This window comes from Crinia signifera, chromosome 5 (genome assembly GCF_055691185.1).
Source record: "Crinia signifera chromosome 5, ASM5569118v1, whole genome shotgun sequence".
NCBI lineage: Eukaryota > Metazoa > Chordata > Amphibia > Anura > Myobatrachidae > Crinia > Crinia signifera.
This window is the reverse complement of record NC_139221.1, coordinates 200,092,196-200,112,864: the sequence shown is the minus strand read 5'-3', so window position 1 is coordinate 200,112,864 and position 20,669 is coordinate 200,092,196. Positions and strand designations below refer to the sequence as shown.

General features: G+C 40.9%; 1 protein-coding gene across 2 annotated transcripts in view; it reads left to right on the top strand.

Moving 5' to 3' along the window:
• The window catches only part of CTNNAL1 (catenin alpha like 1), a 214,956-nt gene extending 202,975 nt beyond the window's left edge, over positions 1 to 11,981 (top strand). For both annotated transcript variants that reach the window (XM_083188427.1, XM_083188428.1), the window contains exons 14-19: positions 498 to 652; positions 2,121 to 2,169; positions 2,877 to 2,933; positions 4,089 to 4,208; positions 7,185 to 7,268; positions 10,927 to 11,981. In XM_083188427.1, coding sequence (XP_083044553.1) covers positions 498 to 652; positions 2,121 to 2,169; positions 2,877 to 2,933; positions 4,089 to 4,208; positions 7,185 to 7,268; positions 10,927 to 11,091 — 630 coding nt within the window. In that variant the 3' untranslated portion in view covers positions 11,092 to 11,981. The remainder of the gene's footprint in view (positions 1 to 497; positions 653 to 2,120; positions 2,170 to 2,876; positions 2,934 to 4,088; positions 4,209 to 7,184; positions 7,269 to 10,926) is intronic.
• Positions 11,982 to 20,669: the final 8,688 nt, after the last annotated feature.

Sequence of the window (20,669 nt, the reverse complement as noted above, 5' to 3'; positions counted from 1 at the left end):
GCCCCGCCTCCAAGTCCGCCCACTTCTTAAGTAGAGTCAAATAATTGCTGCGCCATATGTGCAGCGTGCAGTCTGCACTGCTGCTGCAGAGAAATTAAATTGCACAGATTGTCACTATATCATCTTGAAATACTTACACTAAAAGTTGTCTGGACATCACATTATCAATGGCTATACCACACACAGCCTGGCAGCCATTGTTGATGATAATGATTACCATGTATAGCTGTGTGTGGTACAATTTTTGTGCTACACACAGCCATACATGGTAATCATCATCATCATTATCATAATCAATTGCTGCTAGGCTGTGTACCATACTAGCAGCATAGATCATCAATTTCTGGGGGTACAGTATGTATTATAATTAAGATTTCCTTCCTTTCGAATGAAGGGGGTAACATTGGTGTATCTAAATATATTTTGGGCTAAAAGGCAAATAAGTCCCCTGTCCCCTGCTGTACACTGATTTCGCTAAACCATTGTATTTCTTACAGGAACAAGCTAAAATTGCCAAATTAGGATTAGAGCTGCGTTTGCTCACATCAGATGTGGACTCTGAAACTGAAAAATGGGAAGATCAAGAGAATGAGCTGGTCAGGCATGGACAAACCATGTCCAGCATGGCCTACACAATGTACTTGTTTACAAGGTATCTTGCTCAACATAAACTTAATGTTAATACTAAAGAGGATTGGGTAGACATTTTTTTTTTATTTCGAAGGAGCCCAGTTTGTTGTAAACGTGGAATATTGAGCTGTATATTATCTGTAGTAATTATTTTAAAATTATTTTCTCCTTTGAAAAATGACTCTAAGGGCTAATGCGAACCATACACCTGAGCCTCAAATCCATGCAATTATCAATGCCAGTTCTGATTCTCAGACAACTTGGATCTATGATCGAATCTTGTGGGTTATAGGCAAAATACAGCAAGTTGAAAAGCTGCGGCACTGCAGTCTCAAGGAGTTTTTGGACCCGAATTTCGCTTTAAGGATTTTCAACATGTTGAATTGTCGGAGCACCCACCCAAGCACATGTAGAATGTGAAATTGTCCGGATAGCTGCCTAAATTATAGGCCTTTTTTGAACAAACTTTATTTAAATTCAGACTTGAGACGGCGTAATTTGAAGAATTTGTGCATATATAACTGACTAAATAGATTTGTCCTTGTATACCTCGCCCCAATACACCATACAGCTTGAGGCAGCATCTCCAAGCATCTTTACGGTAAATGTGCACCTTCATGAGACTGCACAGATTCATTTGATAAGGGACACTTGTATATTTGTGTGCAACTTAGGGGGTAACTCAGACCTAATTGCTGCTGTCCAAATTATCGAATGACTTCACATGTATGGGTCGTAGCGCGCATAGGCGGTGCCAAACAGCTACAAAAATCAGTGATTACTTTTTTCTTTATCCCCTCGCAACTTGACTGACAGGAAGCTGGGGTTTCAGGGGTGGTAACCTGCCATTTACTGGGAGGGTCAGACAAAAATGCAGGTGTGAATAGGCGTTTTAAGAGAGGGTCTGTGACATCAGCTCTGGCCTCGATCGGCCTGTCTGTCGCAGAGGTGTGGAAGGGTCAGAGTTGCACATACTTGCATAAACTGGGAAAATCATTTGATGGTGAGTTGTGAATGGATTTGCAGATCAGCAATTCATTCACAGAATTGCATGGGGTGGAATTTCACGCTGTCTAGGTGGCGGTTATCTGATTACAGGGCTCGCACAGCAGCGATCAGGTCTGAATCAGGCCCATAGTACAAATCTATATATGAAGAACATCAGAAGTTGGCATGGACAAAAGCCACAGCCACCGTATTGTTTAGACCAGAAATAGCATTGCTGTCACACCCTCTCTTTTGAACATTTGTCCTCATGCACTAATAAATGTGATTAAGGGATTTCAATAATTACTGTTAAAACACAATTACTAAAGATTTTTAATGTATTAGGTCCGTTGGCATAAAACACAATTCTGTTCTCTTGGACTCCAGAATTTCTTATCTGATTTTGGTTTTATTTGTACGCTTAAAAGAACTGCATTTGGAGATGTGACAAGAAATCGACTGTATATATTGAACATTGATCATATTTGTTCTTCCCTCTACAGGGGTGAAGGCTTGCTCAAGACTACTCAAGATTTATTTCACCAAGCAGAGGTAAGTCTGTCCTAGTCTCTGGCATTACAATAAGAACTGCAGGATTAGTCACCTTGCTGCACAAACAATTGAACCTCTAACACAACATTATAAAAAGAAAGACCTGTCCTGAACAATTTGATGAATAACAATAGAAAGCCTCAGTGTATTTGAGAGGAATAGCAAGAGTACACTTTGACAGCCTTTAAATGCAACATATACATGTTATTTGCTGTATATTTCTATAGCATAGACCAGTGGTAGCCAACTCCAGTCCTCGAGAGCTACCAACAGTTCACATTTTCCAGACAACCTAGCTGCTGCACAGGTGCACTCATTACTCACTAACACATTTTAAAAGATTCACAGGTGGAGCTAATTACTTCACTTGTGATTCTGTGAGGAGACATGGAAAACGTTAACTGTTGGTAGCTCTCGAGGACTGGAGTTGGCTATCCCTGGCATAGACAGTCTATTTAATTGTACCTTGCACCATCTAAGAAGAGATAGGAAATGTGCCCAAATTAGAATTTGCCATGCACCCATCTCTTTATTTTAATTCTTAAGCGTTTGAACGCCCTTCTTCAACTCATCAGGGAGACATTAAGCCAAGGTAAAATATCATAGCCACATTCAAATAACTGGTTACTTTTGATATTTTAAGTTCCCCTGGCCTTTAAGGTATTTTTTAAGGAATGTTTTCCTTATTCTGTGTTTTTCATTCTTAGGTTTTTGCAGGTTCTGGGTTAAAGCTTTCATCCATTCTTCATGCGTTTTCAAATCAGGTAAGTCACTAGAAAAATGACAGCACACATACAGGACACCTACAGTAACTAATAGTTGAGAGAGTGCGGTGTTACAAACATTATTTTCTTTGGTATTTCTTACCTAAGCTATGCAGCTGGAGGCTTCTGGTATGTCCCTACGTGCATCTCCAGGAACCTACGTTTTGACACTTAGGGCAGTATTCAATTGGTTTTCACCAGCATTTCAGCTTGCTATCCCCAGGTGTGGTAAGCCGAAATGTGCAAATACGTGGCTAAACCTTACCATAATGAGTGGGATCCGCACAAAGAAATAGATCGCCCTACATTCTACCATCATTTAGATGGGAGATCAGGTGCGATATAACAATTAATTACCTATCAGTCTTTTTCTGGGAAAAACCCCACCATATTGTCTATTTATTGACTGTGAGAAATGCTACATGCCACACATCTTATTATTGTCCTTGTAGACTAGCAGAATGAACATTATGTCCTAAGATTCATTTGTAGGAGCCCGGGAGCAACAGTGCCAGCAGTATACAATTTTATAGACTGCCATAAGTTGTACAATGTTCTTTTATATAGCATCACACTATGGTTGGGATATACGGTAATAGAGGTAAAATAGGTACAGCTGGCGTTACCCTATGGAAGCCAATAAATGTATTTCCATACTGTGCTCTATGGGGGAACCAATTGGATGCCTCCCAGCACCCCCCCCCCCCCTTGCTGTCCTTTGCAATACTAATTGCTTATGTTTGTACGACCTATGACATACACTGTGTAAAATATCTCAAGTGATTTTACTCAACAGTTGAAATACTGTGTATCATTTTGTACATGATTTTGTTATTTTGATGTGCACATTTTATTTAAATTTGTTAATTACAGGGACATAGGCAAGACTCTTTCTAGGGATATTTCTAAATTCACTATGTACGAAGGTTACAAACTTTGTTTTGCATTTTGGGGCTTATAAAGCTTCAGAGGAAGAAGTCAAATTGCCTTGAGAAATGACACCATAATCTGAAAAGTATTGGGTGGATAAGTTTTTTATTTTATTTATTTCCACATATACTTATATATTGTTTGTTTGAAAATGAAGTAGTATTTCATATGCTGTATTTGCTGGATTTTTCCTTTAATATCTGTAACCTCTGCAATTTGTCACAGCTTGAAGATGACGACAAACCTTTACTCCTACTGGAAATTGAGAAGCTTGTTCCACTGAGCCAGCAGCTTCAGATCACATCCAGAACTCCTGTGCAGGGTAAAACAGCCACTTTCACCAAGGTATGCTACTGTACCATGCTGGCAGTGTAATCATGGGCCAGTGATCTAAATACCTGCACACATCAGTATGACTATTTTATTAGAAGTACTCATAAGTAGTATATAGTAGATGGGTGAAGACTGAAGTGTTGATCTAAAGTAGTTGTGTAGACTGTAGAACATAAAATTGTTATGATTTATTGTAACAATTCATAACCGAAAATTCAAAGATCAAGAGCTACTTAAGAAACGGTTAGTAAATAATGGCTATATGTTCTGCTGGTTCATAAGATGCTGATTATTTAATAATAATAATAAAAAAACTTTATTTAAAAAAGGAAAATAAATAATTACTAGATTTTAGAGGAATGTGGATAAAAAAAAAAAATACGGAATCATGGTTACATTTACAAATATATGTAGATTACAGGATAGTACGGATTTTACTCTAGTGACACAATTATTTTTGTATTACACAAAAATGATTCCAAAACTGTATGTATAAAACTTGTATATTCATAGTAATAAGGCACCCTGGGGCAGATGTACAGATGGGGCTTGGCCCATCTTTGCAGGGCTGGCATTTCTAACGCCAGCCCCGCCATTGCCGCCAGGGGGCGCATGCGCACGAGCCGCTCGCGGGCCCCCTGGCAACGGAGCCTGCTTTCAGACCCCGCCGCCTCCCCCGCCTTCGCCGCAGGTACCCCTTTGCCACCCAGAGCGCCCCCTAACCCTGCCCGTCTCCCTGAAGCTGAGACGGGCAGGGACATGCAGCGTCCCCGCCGAGAGACTGGGACGCGCGTGAGACAGTGTAGCCCCTGCCGACAGCGGGGAGGGTCTGGCGAGCCCCGGCCAAGGATGGCAGGGGCTACATCTGTATTAAAAGACACAATCAGTCTTTCTCTTGGACCCTCGTGCAGGAACCCCCCACTACATCTGTATTAAGCCTATTAAAGTTATAAAGTGGAAGGTGATAATGCACAAGCCAATCAACTACTAACTGTCATTTTTAAAACACAGCTGATTGTCTGGTGCAATATTATATTCCACTTTATCACTGCTTTATCACTTTACCAGGCTTAATACATCTGCCCCACTGATCAGTAAATTACTATGAATATTGGAAATTACCATTGAGTCCCTGGGGGGGGGAGGGGGCGTGAATCAGATGTGGATGGATTTAGCATTCTTGCTGCTTTTGTGTAAGTAGCAGCAATGTTTCTATATGGTGATGTAGTATGAGGTGTCTGAGATAAGTAGACACCTCCAGCCTGCATGTGTGATCTGTGCTGCATCCATCCAGGGTGCCACGTCCGATAAACTGTGACATCCTCAACTAGCTGAGTGAACCCTGAGGTCACAGAGACTGGCTGCTTTAGCTGTCATTGAGGCCAGTGAGCAGTACAAGGTGGGTGCATGGGCAAAGTACCAAACATTGGGTACTTTCCATCCTATGTGCCACTGCCTCGGGATCTGAATCAAGCACACTGAGTTTCCATATTGAATGCAGATTTAAAGTTTGCTGAATCTTCTACAAAAATGACAATAATAGTGTTCACTCTAGGAGTGACACCGGGCAGGGCGCTGGGGGGCGGACCGGGCACACCGACGTCACAGCTGGGGGCGTGCCCGGGCCGCCGACGTCATGAAGGGGGCGTGCCTGGGCCGCCACCGCAATGAAAGAGGCGTGCTTGGGCCGCCGATGTCATCAAAGGGGGCGGGCCTGGCCGCTACAGTCATCAAAGGGGGCGGGCCCGGCCCCTCCGAATCCACTGTGCTGCCGGGGAAGCGCCAGGCATCGCCGTCAACGGCGACGCTGGGCTTCCTCGTGAGGCTGTTTTAGCGGAGCGCTGCGAGACGGGCAGGGCGCATTTTGCCCTTTAAAAATCGGGCAGGGCGCAGCGCCCCGCTAAAAAAGCCTAGCGGGAACACTAAATATATTTATACTTTTTCTGTAAATAATATCTGTGTAATCAGTGGATTCTGATGTTAATATTTTATTAAGACGTGGATTATAAGGAATATAACGTGTTGTACATTATAATAAACTAGTAAGCCCACTCAAATCAAAAGCTTTGAAAGTTAGTTGCCTCTGTGAGAGATATATAGTTTCACTCGCTGCCAACAGATGGCAGTGTTTTAGAGACACACAAATGGACATTAGACATATATATAGATTATATTAAAATCTGCTTTGAAGGTTTCTGATCTATATAAAAGCTCTGCCTGTGGTCTTGTGCCTTTGTACCATTATTGAACTATGTAACAAATGACTGTATGTGGAATAATGTACACACAGTGATATTCTACTGCCTAAAACAAAATTACACACCAAAGTACTCTTCATTCACACTTTTCCTGTGATGCCCTCTTATTCACTACAACAACCTACTTAACCCTTTTAAGTGCCAACATCTCTGTGAGAAATTTACAACATATCCACTAAAAATGCCAGCGTTGCTCATAATTGTTATATAAATTCAAATTAAAAATGTTTTGTAAAAAAAAAAAAAAATTATATTTCCTATATAAGGTAAACAATGCAGGTCATTAAGATGAATAAAAATGTTTGCTTGCTGATTTTCACACCTTTTGACAAATTCACTTGGCACTCGAAGTGTTAAGCTCTAGGCAGTTACAGCCATCACCTACAGGGCTATATTTACTCAAGTGCAGGTTTTTATTATTTGATACTGTTGATATGGATATGTTTGTTGGCGTATTGTCTATAAACAGGGCTGGGCAACACCGGCCCTCCAGATGTTGATGAACTACACATCCCAGCATGCCTTGCATCAGTTTCAGCATGGCCACATAGCAAAACTGATGCAAAGCATCCTGGGATGTGTAGTTCATTAACATCTGGAGGGCCGGTGTTGCCCAGCCCTGGTCTATAAGGACAGATCAATATTAAAATAGTTTTAGAATGTTGAAGCAGGGATTGATTACCTGTAAATATAACTTGCCTTTTCCAATGTATTCTGCTTTAAAATGCAGGTTGACACATGTATTCAGAAATCAAAGGCAATCATGGTGATCTTATCCCAGGTTCTTCCAATATGCTGCAAGCTGCTACGGAAGGTGAGTATTTTATATAAAAATCATATTCACATCTTATAAATAAATAAGTGCAGCAAGTGATTTCCCTTTAAAGTTGCAGTAGTCATTTAGTATGCATGCATCCATAAATCTGCTCAAAACATTTGCTTTACTGGGTAGATTTATAGTCCACACCCTGGTACAACAATACTACTCAAATAGATAAAAGTTCATAACCAAAAATACTTTAATGAATTCTTGTTAGAAATCTATAAATCAACTTATAGGCCCTAGGCAGGGTGATATCCTATAAGCCCTAATGCCGTCTTGGACGCTAAAAATGGGTGATTGACTGGTCAATATCGATGTATTCAATAAGCTGCCATTTTTATAAACCCGCAGTCAAACGAAAACACATGGGATAAGTTCAGACAGCTGCTTATTGAATAATATGCTTTGTGTGCAATATACCTGATAACAGCGGGTATCTGTTGGAAAGGACCCTGGCATCGGGGCTTATAGGATATCCCCCCGGTTAGCATCGGTGAAGTACAGCTGCTAATAGGATACCCTCACTAAGGATAGAAGAGATGGTGTACAGTATTTGCAATAGCAAACCGCAGATCTGGTGGCTTTTATGCTGGATTAATCTGGAACTGTGAAATCACCTTTATAACTTTTATATCCCAATAATTCTGTAAACTTTTATATGGAAGATACACACCTAAATAATTTCCCGTTTACACCGCCGCAAAACTCCTGGTCTTTGGCCGGTCAGACCCGGGTCAGCAGCGGTGTAAATGGGACCCGCCATGTCCCTTTACATGGGACTACTACCCAGGTCCTGACCTGGGTAGAACACGGCTAGGACCTGGGTAGAGGGCGGTGTAAATGGGAAGCCGGGTCATCCGACCCGGCTCCCATTTACATCAATGGGGGACGTGCAAAGTGCGGACCGCAGAGTCCGCAGGTTGGATGGGGGGGCACACACAGCCTGCGCTGCTGTCTGCTATCTGCTATAAGCTGCAGAAAGCAGCAGTGGCAGTGGAGGAGGTAAATGGATGCCTCTGTGCGGGAGCCATTCACCTCCCGGTCAAGGGCTGGGGGCAGCCCAGCAGATTACCTTAGTGCTGGGCTTTCCCCCAGCGCAGTGGTATGGGTCCCGGCGGTGGCGATCGGCGCTTGGAGATGACGTCATCTCCAAGCGGCGGGGGGCTGCGGTCGGTGTAAATGGACCAAACGCCGGGTCGCACCCAGCTTGAACCAGGGATCAAAAACCTGGGTGCGGCGTTTTTGGTGTAAAAGGGGTAGAAGTCAAATGGTAAAGGGATATCTTATAGTGACTGGGTATTGACCTGGGTGAGACAGAAGGTTGCTGAACATCTAGTTCTTATTGTGGTTACTATACACTTTTTAAGGAATTATATGTACAGTAAGTGTGTAATTATATGTAATCCAATCTATACATTTGTACAAAAAATATTGTATTCAAATGTAAGCATTTTTTTAACCACATAAAAGCAACCAGTTCTGAGGAATTTTGCAGTTGGATATAAACCATCTCTTCAATTCAAAAAGTTGATATTTTTTGTTATGAACTTTACCTATTAAAGTAGTATTCATGTACCAGTGTGGTGACACCTTTGGTACCAGATTGTTAAAGTCAGGTATACAGTATAACCTTTTATACAACAAACTGCAGAACAGCGCTAAAGCAGATTCGTTAAACACCAATATGGCCGAAAGAAAGTCCAGACTCACTGATCAATTTTGTGTAAGTAAATATAATATGCATGCTATATGTGTAATAACCATACTGTGTAGATTTTAATGTACTTCTCCACGTATGGACTCCAGCAGCTTAATAACATTAGTATAACACATTTTAATTCAAAGAATATTTCCATATTTTGCTGGATTTCTAATATTTTTTGTTATTGTATAAAATGTTATCTCTCTAATAGTCTATACAAACTAACGGAAGAGAATGCATTGTAGGAAGTTTGGAAGCATTCCTGGTTTATTACATTGGAATTTCTCATTTTCTTAATTGGCTTCAGCGAACAATTGCATTGGTTGACACCATGAGTTCACTGTGGGTTATTCTATTAGTCCCAATGTGAGTGTCCTGATACTCTGATGCTGGCACTTACCAATAGGCAGCCCCTAAGACCCATGATAACACATGGTTATGAAAAATTATCCTGTGTTGTTGGGAGATTGTGGCAAATTTTTGGGACAAAGAAAACCATCTGTAATCGGGTAGCCTGATACTTGCCATCAGGCTTGAATAGTGATATTAACCTAATTTTTTTTTTGTCAAAAAAATTATCGGGACTAATAGTATGTCTTTTTTTGTATATATATATATATATATTTCTGTGCTCAAAAATAAGGTTAAAATTAAAAACAAATTACCCCCCCCCCCGCCTAAAACAACTGAATTGAAACATTGGACAGTCTCTCCATACCATACTCTAAAGTAAATATCCAAAGATACAGAAGTACTGTACTTGCCACGGTATAGGGCCTTATTCATACTTGTACTGTACACTAACTTAATGGTTAGCATACAAGTCTGTGGGTGGTGACCCATTCTGCGTCCACACATGCAGTGCCCTCTAAGCCCCAGCCTGATTGACAGGCTCAGGGCAATTGAGGGTGGGGATCTCTATTTTCTGGGAGTGCCGAAGTCAGTAATTCTGTCTAATGATGCAGATTGCCGACCTTGGCTGAACCTGAAGGTTACTTGGGTGATTGATAGTCATGCAGAGTGATGCATCTTCAGAGGATTGCTTCTTTATAGCTACTTTATATTATGACAATTTAAACATCAGATAAACTTATTTTATCACAATCTATATAAAACAAAAACTGCAGTTATTCTTTCCTGCAATGGTCAAGGTCTTCCTCTCTACCTCCATTCCCCTCCTCACATTGTGACACTGGGGCAGATGTATTAAGCCTGGAGAAGAGATAAACTGGAGATAAAGTGGAGAGAACATGGAAGAGATAACGCACCAGCCAATCAGCTGTGTTTAAAATATGACAGTTGTGATCTGATTGGCTGGTGCGTTATCTCCTTCCACTTTATCTCCAGTTTATCTCTTCACCAGGCTTAATAGATCTGCCCCATTGCTCCTGTCACATGCAGACCTTTCCCGCTTTCATATTTACAAGTTGATATGTGTGACGGTCATAAGGTCAGCATACTCATCCTCTTAATTACGGTCAGCCAATCTGATTGGCTACAGACTTACATCTGCCCACTTTAACCTAGGCACAAATGGCCATGCAGATGAATTTATAATTCACATGTTATCTTTTTTAATAAGTCTGTTACAAAATGTCAACACTAGCCTTCCCTATTAAAATATAAACAAATCATTTTCTAATGTAGTTCTTAAGGGGCCTACACACAGGGAGATACTGCAGTGTTCCGAGCGATGCTAGATTGCTCAGAATGCTTCAGCATGATCGCTCAGCACACAGCGCTAGCGCTAGTCAGGGCTAGTGTTCTCTGGTGGGAATACTGGCCCCGAAACCGAGGATTACATACTATGTTTTTTCCTTTTAAAACACTCATTATAGTACAATAAAGATAAACTTCTATTACAGGGTTTGCCCTCCTTCTAAAGATTTTGGTTTTAACATTTTACAAAAATAGTCCATATTAAAGGAAGATCACTTTATTTTGCAGTGTAAAGAAGGCAATGGATGCTACAGAACTCCTCCATCGTGGAGGGAAAACCGCATACAGAATGTTTCAAATGAAGATGGTCTAGCAGGAAAAGCAGTAGAAGCATTTGGGGTGAAGTCTCTGGAACATCATGTAGCAAATCTGACATTTTTAGAGAGCAACTAGCAATGCACAGTATTAACCAGAAGAAATGAAAGAAAAGGAAGTTGGATGCATTGATATCCCAAAATCTTTCAAAAACATAAACAATGAACTCAACATAAAGTATATATTTTTGTGTTTTTGCTCAACATTTTATCGGTACCATTGTACTTGATACAAATTTGCTATGTCAGGTTGGAATAAGTCAATGTGAATGTTTGCATTTTATTCCACTCACCGCACTGTTATATAGTCTTCAGAAGCAAGCTCTGTTGTGAATGTCTTAATGGAAACCTTAACCCAAAGATGCTGCTATGGTTTGTACACGTGTAATATGCAGAAGCAAATTTCAGATTTATATTTGCCATGTTCTGAATTTGCTGTCAACGTTTTGTCATCCTTGCTGGTTTGCTTTTCTCAGTTTTGTTGTATTTGTTTACCTGTAGCAGGGGCGTGTTTTGTGGTCAAAAGCACTGATCAGCTAATGTCTTATGGGCTGACGTTATGTTCTATTCACAATGCAGAATAAACAGCACATTTATCCACTATTACCACCTGCACCTCTGTTTCTTGACTGTTTTAATATAAACGTGTTTTAACTGTAAATTTGCTGCTGGAATGTTTAAATTTATTGGAGACAATTTTATCAGATAACTATTTTCTGATTTTAATTTGGTTATGTATAAAGATTTCTGATTTGAAGATAGTTCTTCCTGAAAAGTTAGCTGCTGGGGATGGCGGCTAGGTGGAACTTTTATTGAAGGTTTTCCCTGGTTTGTGTTGTCAATCTTGTAGAGTCGCTAAGCTCACCATTAGTTTTAACTCTTACTTGTAGAATTTAAGATGCATGTAAAAGAAAAATGTATCTTAGAATGTATACCATATTTAAGTTTCATGGAAATTGTAGTTTTTTTTACATTTAACATTTACAATGTAAGATTCTATTTTTAAAATAAAATTTGAATGAATCTTTTGAGTGTGTATTTTTTTTTCAGGAATAGATATATATTTTACATTAATATATAAGGGAATCCAAGTATCTACACTGTTTGCTGTACAGGGAATAGGTCAAGCAATCATGCCCAGAGCTATTCAATTAACCCTTGTGTGGTAAACCGTTTTTTGTTTTTTAACATGTGTAACACAGGTTAATTGAATTGACTGCCATGGGTAATTAGGCCTAATCTGTGATTCCCCCCATAGAGTCTGATACTGGTATTATAATGAGGGTGTCCTACATTAAAAAGTATACATTATTTTTTAGTAAAAAGAATATGTGGCACTTGTGTACTAGCACGCGCCCCCGATAATTGCATCACATGGCATGGCATACACCCGATGCAATGCGATTAAAAATTGTATAAGCCCCCTATACGATGTTTAATTAGCCCCCTTACAATGTTAAATGCACCCCCACTATGAACGTGAACCCGAAGCGTGGCGAGCGCAGCGAGGCCACGAGGGGCGACGGTACGCGCCCTACGACCTTTTCATACCCCCACTATCCACATCGGCGTGGAGTTGATTTTATATAGTGTGGCGAGCCACCGAGCCCGAAGCGTGGCAAGCGCACGGAGCCCCGCAAGGGGACGCGTATTACTTTACATGTATTCCGCGTCCCCTCGCGGGACTCGCTGCGCTCGCCATGCTTCGGGCTCGGTGGCTCGCTGCGCTCGCCACACTATATAAAATCAACTCCATGCCGACGTGGATAGTGGGGGTAGTGCTGCTCTCGCCACGCTTCGGGTTCACGTTCATAGTGGGGGTGCATTTAACATTGTAAGCCCCCATTAGGGTGCTTATACCATTTTAAATCGCATACCATTGTATATGCAATAGAATGGCATACAATGCCATACAATTCGATGGTATACAATTTAAAATTGTATAACATCGCATTGCATACCATCGCATGCCTTATGGTCTGCGATGCGATGGGCGCCGTGCTAGTACACAAGTACCGAATATGTTTAACTAAAGGATTGTACTTTTATGTTAAAGTCTCCTTGAAGCATAATTATTTTAAAATAATGCATTATAACTACTTAGTAATTCATTTTGGTACTTATGTATGATCTGGGCTCCCATGTTAAATGCATGTAAAAAAATTTCATACCGCTACTATCCAACTACGCATGGAGTTGATTTTATATAGTGTGGCGAGCGCAGCCAGCCACCGTGTCTGAAGCCTGGCGAGCCCCGCGAGTGGAAACGGTCTCATAAGAAAAAGGGGAGCCCAGATATTACATAAGTTCCTTCATTTTTTTTTTTTTTTTAATTTAGGAAATGTTACTACAATAACAGATATGTTACATTGCATCTTTATTTAGAGCAGTGGTGTCAAACTCAAGGCCCTCCAGCTGTTGTGGAACTACACGTCCTAGCATGCCATTATATAAAATCTGTGGCAGGGCATGCTGGGATGTGAAGTTCCACAACAGCTGAAGGGCCATGAGTTTGACATAACTGATTTAGAGTTTACCGAGGTCCCTAATTTGTTAGTGCGACCAATAAGAATACCATGCTCATAGACAAGTGCTTATAGTGACACCTGCAGGATACAAGACACATTATTACTCTAAAGGGAAAGTACAATAATTTTTTCTTTAGGAGTTACCTAAAATAGAACCATATTGTTTTAGATAGAATGAATGTATATATATATCCTGATGAAGGGGTATACACCCCGAAACTGTCGACGTTAACGACCCACTTTTAATATGTTTGCTCTGATTTAATACAAATACTACTATTTTATTTATTTATTATTTACAGTTTCTTATATAGCGCAGCAGATTCCGATGCGCTTTACAATAGTAGACAGTGTTAAAACAAACTGGGTAACAACAGACAGACTTGGAGGTTAGAGGGCCCTGCTGCAAGCTTACAATCTATAGGCATATAGGAGGGAAACACAAGGACAGGCATCAATAATATTATAGCAGTCCCACCAAGTTACAAGTCCAGAAGGGAAGCTATATAATATATAAGTGCCTCAGAGGGTTATGCGTGTAGAACTTAAATATGATAGGCTTGCCTGAAGATGTGAGTTTTCAGGGAACACTTGAAAGTTTGGAGGCTAGTGGAGAGTCTTATTGTGCGTGAAAGGGCATTCCATAGGATGGGAGCAGCCCGATGAAAGTCTTGTAATAGTGAATGGGAGCTAGTGATCCGTGCAGAAGAGAGACGCAGATCTTGTGCAGAGCGGAGTGGTCCAGATGGGAGATATTTTGTGATAAGTAAAGAGATATATGCTGGTGCAGTATGGTTAATAGCTTTATATGCGAGTAGAAGTGTTTTATATTGAATACGGTAAGATACAGGCAACCAATGAAGGGACTGACAGAGCGGATCAGCAGATGATGAGTGTCTTGCAAGGAAGATCAGACTAGCAGCAGCACTTAAAATGGATTGCAGTCGTGAGAGTCTGTTCTTGGGAAGACCAGTTAGGAGACTATTGCAGTAATCAATGCGGGATATAATGAGTGCATGGATAGGAGATTTGGTAGTGTCTTTTGTGAGATAGGGTCGTATTTTGGATATGTTTTTTAGATGCATGTAACATGATTTGGAGACAGATTGAATGTGGGAAAGAAAGGACCGTTCAGAGTCGAGGATGACCAATAAGCAAGGAGCATGTGGGGTAGGGTAGATTGTCGATTTGTCAACAGCGATGGAGATGTCAGGATGGTAACTGTTCTTAGTTGGCGGGAATATAAGTAATTCTGTTTTGGAAATATTGAGTTTGAGTTGGCGAGAAGACATCCAAGATGAGATGGCAGAGAGACATTAAGAGACTCGGCCCAAAACCACCGGTGACAGCTCTGGGGTTGATAGATAGATTTGAGTATCATCCGCATATAAGTGATACTGAAATCCAAAAGAGCTGATTAGTTTGCCAAGAGAGGAAGTATAGATTGAGAAAAGCAGAGGACCTAAGACTGATAGAGGTAGTGAAGAGGAAGTAGAGTCAGAGAAGCGAACACTGAAAGAGCAATCAGAAAAGTAAGATGTGAACCAGGAAAAGCCTGTATCATTAAGACCTAGGGAGTGAAGTGTTTGTAAGAGAAGAGTGTGATCCACAGTGTCAAACGCAGCAGAAAGATCTAGAAGAATAAGTAGTAAGTAATGGCCTTTAGACTTAGCAGTTACCAGATCATTCACCACTTTAGTCAGTGCTGTCTCAGTGGAGTGTTGAGAGCGAAAGCCTGACTGAAGCGGGTGTAATAGGGTGTGAGAGTTAAGAAAGTTTGTGAGGCGAGAGTAGACAAGTCTCTCCAGTAGCTTGGAGAGGCATGGTAGCTGAGAGATAGGACGATAGAGAGAGAGTTAGGGTCAGAATTGTGTTTTTTTTAGAATGGGAGTAATCACTGCATGTTTGAGCAGAGAAGGAAAAGTACCAGTAGCAAGAGAGAGATTGCAAATTTTAGTTAAGGTTGGAATAAGGCCCAATAACTGATACTAGTGGAAAAAGTGTTACTGAGGACAAGGGAAAAGCAAAACTGTTAAATGAGTTCTTCTCATCAGTATTTACTAAGGGAGAGCAGACTGTGGAACGAACATTTACCACAAACGGGACAAATAAGCCAGATCTCATTGTGGATTTCACGCCGAAGGAAATAATACTGAGGCTAAGCAAACTCAAAACAAATAAATCACCAGGGCCAGATGGGATTCATCCAAGGGTATTAATGGAATTAAGGGATGAACTAGCTACCCCCCTACATTATATCTTTAGCAAGTCACTATCGTCAGGTATAGTACCAAAAGATTGGAGAATAGCAGAGGTAGTGCCAATATTCAAAAAAGGAAAAAAGGAAGATCCCGCTAATTACAGACCCGTTAGTTTAACATCAATTGTGGGTAAACTATTTGAAGGATTTTTAAGGGATGGTATCCAGAAATATTTAGATCATCACAGTCTACTCAGTGCTAACCAACATGGGTTTGTGAAAAATCGTTCATGCCAAACTAATCTACTAGGGTTCTATGAAGAGGTTAGTAAAAACCTCGATAATGGAAATGCTGTAGATGTGATTTTCCTAGATTTCGCTAAAGCATTTGATACTGTCCCACACAAGAGATTGATTAATAAAATGGAGAACCTAGGATTGGGTGAAAATATCTGCAGATGGGTAGGGAATTGGCTATGTAATAGAGAACAAAGAGTGGTTGTGAATGGTGCCGTATCAGATATGATACCGGTACTAAGTGGAGTGCCCCAGGGTTCGGTTTTGGGGCCCATTTTGTTTAACATTTTTATTAACGATATTGGGATAGGGTTACTCAGCAATGTATCCATCTTTGCGGACGATACAAAACTTAGCAAAGTCATCAAATCATCAGAAGATGTCACCATGCTTCAAAATGATCTTGCAATTCTAGATGAGTGGGCAAAAAAATGGAAGATGAGGTTCAATGTAGATAAATGTAAGGTTATGCACCTTGGGAGACACAACCAGTGTGTAAGTTACAACCTTAGCGGAGAGGAACTGGGTAATTCCATACTTGAAAAGGATCTAGGAGTCCAAATAGACAGCAAACTAGGATGTAGTGCCCATTGTAATGTAGCTACAAAAAAGGCCAACAAAATTCTGGCATGTATTAAGAGGGGAATGGAAACTAGGGACTCAAGGGTAATTATGCCACTATATAAAGCATTGGTGAGACCTCACCTAGAGTACGGAGTACAGTTCTGGGCCCCACACTATAAAAAGGACATCATAGAATTAGAAAAAGTCCAAAGGCGAGCAACAAAGCTTATTAGGGGAATGGAGAATTTAAGCTACGGGGAGAGATTAAGCAATTTGGGACTATTTACATTAGAAAAGAGACGTTTAAGGGGGGACATGCTCAACATGTACAAGTATATCAAGGGCCAATATAAGGAACTGTCACATACCCTCTTTTCTACTAGTACGCGAGGGCATGAGTATAGATTAGAAGAAAAAAGATTTCATTCAGCTAGTAGAAAGAATTTCTTTACGGTCAGAACAGTCAAACTCTGGAACTCTCTTCCCAGAGAGGTGGTAACGGCTGGCTCATTAAATGCGTTCAAGGCAAAGTTGGACAAACATTTACTGGAGAAAAACATCCATGGGTACAAATAAGAAATATAATTTGTCTGTAAAATACCAGAACCTACCAAATCAGCAATGGATATCTATACCAGGTTGAACTAGATGGACGCAAGTCTTTTTTCAGCCTTACCTACTACTATAAGCACATGGAGGCGGTGAGCTAACACTTGGCATGTTGATTGGTGGAAAATCTGTGGGCCTAAGAGGGACCCAACATTCCAGTAACATGGGGACATATTGCGAATTGAGCTTAATTAAGAGTGGTTTGGAGACCACTAAAAACGGTACTTATGTACAAATTGGGGTGATTCTAACTAAATGTGAAGGGACCCGCTTATAACTAATAACATACTGCACCAGTAGGCGCCCTCTCACTCTCTTTTCTAGATCTTCATTATAAGGTTCCCTTCAACAGGAACCAACAGGAGAGGAGCAGCCACTCTATAAAGAAGAAAGAGGAACTGGGCCTTTTACACATAAAAAACAGACAGATAAAGTCCACACGGACTCTTTTACAAAAATAAGGAACCACTTGGCGCTAGTACCACCACCTTATTGACATATATATATATAAATATATATATATACAACAAATAAATAATTGGCGGCACTCAGAGGTCTTTTCAAACGTGTATTTGAGCAGGAAAAAGCTTGACATTTCGGAGCTTGCGCTCCTTTTTCAAAAGCGTGTGGGTGAGACCCACACGCTTTTGAAAAAGGAGCGCAAGCTCCGAAACGTCAAGCTTTTTCCTGCTCAAATACATGTTTAAAAAGACCTCTGAGTGCCGGCAATTATTTCTTTGTTATTCATGACATGTGAATGCATCGGGGCAGCTCTTAAGGGATCGGAGAGTGCCAGGCCACAACCCCACAAGCTATATATATATATATATATATATATATATATATATATATATATATATATATATAATCTTTGTAGATTCTGCACTCACGGCCAACTTTTGAAAATTGAGGGGGTGCCTCCTTTAAGGCAACACAATGTGTCCCAATAATATATAGGATGGGAAAAATCCCAATAAAGGCACTCACCAGGATTCACGTAGTGACAATTTCTTTATTGATAATCCATTACCAGTTAGGTTATGTAGGTCTACGTTTCGGCCACTAGAGGGCCTTTCTCAAGATACCACAACTTTTGACGTCCACACAGCTCAGAGGTCTATGTGACCTTATTTTTGCTCCAATCTTACTTATATTGACTGTACAGTCCACCTAGGTTACTATTGCGTTGGTGTAATTCTCTATATAATCATGTAGCAGTCACAAGACAAAGAATTTATGTATACACAGAATTGGGGTGAGAAGGGAAACAGTGCAAGATAATTAGGAAAGGCATTATCAGAAGCAATATTACTCTATCAACCCTGGGAGATGTACCATGGACCGGTACCTCCGAGTCACATTCATTTTAAGCGATCACCAAACGGTCAATAATCCTCGAAAAAATGGGGCAGAAAATGTTGAGGAAGGAATTTTTCACAGGTTCTTTATGATCTGCGGCAAGGATCTTTGTATAGATCGTCTCATAGAAAACAGTTTAGGGGGTTATTTTCGTTTAGACCCCTTGGGGCCACAGTGTCTAGGTTATAGATCCACTGGGCTTCCCTTTGTTTCAGACCCTTTACTCTGTCACCACCCCTTGGGGGTAGAGGGATGTGGTCGATCAGCATTGATTTTATAGATGCCACCTGGTGTCCGAATTCCATGCAGTGATTTATATTACAATAAACCCCTAGCTATTATGCTCAGAGGGGAAGCGCTATATCCACCACCAATGTCTGTGGTGTAGAGCGTCCTGAAACAACTATACACCATTGTTTTACCCGGTGGAACGCACGGCCATTTTGGATATTTTAGCTCGGCTTATCTAACCTATCAGAGGTGCCCTGAATACCATGTGATATACCTAATATGTAACTGTGGGGCTTCCGTCACCTCCATACACAGCTGCATCAGATTCTACTATCTACTAGTGCTATATAAGGGAGCTGGAGGAACAGAGTCAGTGTATCCTGACCTCTGAGCTGTGTGGACGTCAAAAGTTGTGGTGTCTTGAGAAAGGCCCTCTAGTGGCCGAAACGTAGACCTACATAACCTAACTGGTAATGGATTACCAATAAAGAAATTGTCACTACGTGAATCCTGGTGAGTGCCCTTATTGGGATTTTTCCCATCATATATATATATATATATATATATATATATATATATACAAATTGGGGGGTAGCTGGCACTCGTTCCAAAACAGGTATACGCCCGGTGCCTTCACAAAAGAGGGCTGCGTCCGATGTTCATCTCTCTTCCTTGATAAAGGGGCCAAATGGCCTTGAAACGTTGGCAATAACCAGCCTGTGTGTCATTTTGTTCTGAGTGCCACCGTCTGACTTCTACATTTAGCTGCGTCCAAACAACCAGCTTACCGGAGGGCACCAGTTATTTCAAGTGTCATTATCAGCCTTGCTGGCGAAATTGGTTTGTTTGGAGTGCCGCCTCCAGGATCTATATTGCTGTGTGCAACATCGAAGTTACACACATTGGAAGGCACCCTTAGCCACTCAGTCCTTATTGGACCTTATTTGGACTCTGAGAGACGTTTTAAACCTCTTTCCTGCACTTGCACTCTTCAGGTGGAGCATATACTCTTGCTATATGCAAATATTTGGAGTACACCTTGCACACCTTAAGTGACCAGCCTACCATATTATGATGCAGTCCAATCTTGCAGCTGACAGTGGCGCTTCAACCTCGCAGACAAGGGTTGAACTAACGCTGGGTGCGATCTTCAGTTATTCTGATACTGACTACGATAGACTACTCTTCAGTGAAGATTCCACTGTGGTGACAGAGACCCCTGACAATGTGCAATTATACCATGATTGGTTAAACCTGAAACGTAAGGAGACGGACTTGCACTTTCATGGCACAACCCTATCTGACTACGTAAGGGAGAGAAAAATTCCACGTGGTTTTAGAGTTAAAAATGTTCCAACTATTGGCCGTTATAGCATACCTTTCTGTAAGACTTGGACATCGATCCTTAACAAATGCTCATTTGATTTAATGGTAGCAGTGATCGAGGAGGTGACCAAAGAACTGGCAACTATTCGCATTAAACTCTCTGAATTTGAAGGCACATATAAAGCCTCCTTGGTGACTGATACTTCCACAGATTGGCTTACTAAACTGTCAACACAGGTCGACAAATACAGGAAAGATCTCATAGCTTTCAAAAAAAATAAAAAAGACCGTGTTAACATGGGTTACCACAAACATCTTGTGTATCCATGGCTAACCGGTGGTGAAATTTCTCGTGGTAAACCAGCCCGACGACGACCTCTCTTTCGCCCCAATCGTTTTGGTATGGAGTCGGAATCTTCAAGAGATGAAGCATCCTCCAATAGTGAAAGAGAAGGAGAGAATATCTCACATCAATTACCCCCTTTAGGTGGTCGCCCCAGGATTACAAATTCAAACCCAGGAGGCAGTTCACAAGACGTGGGG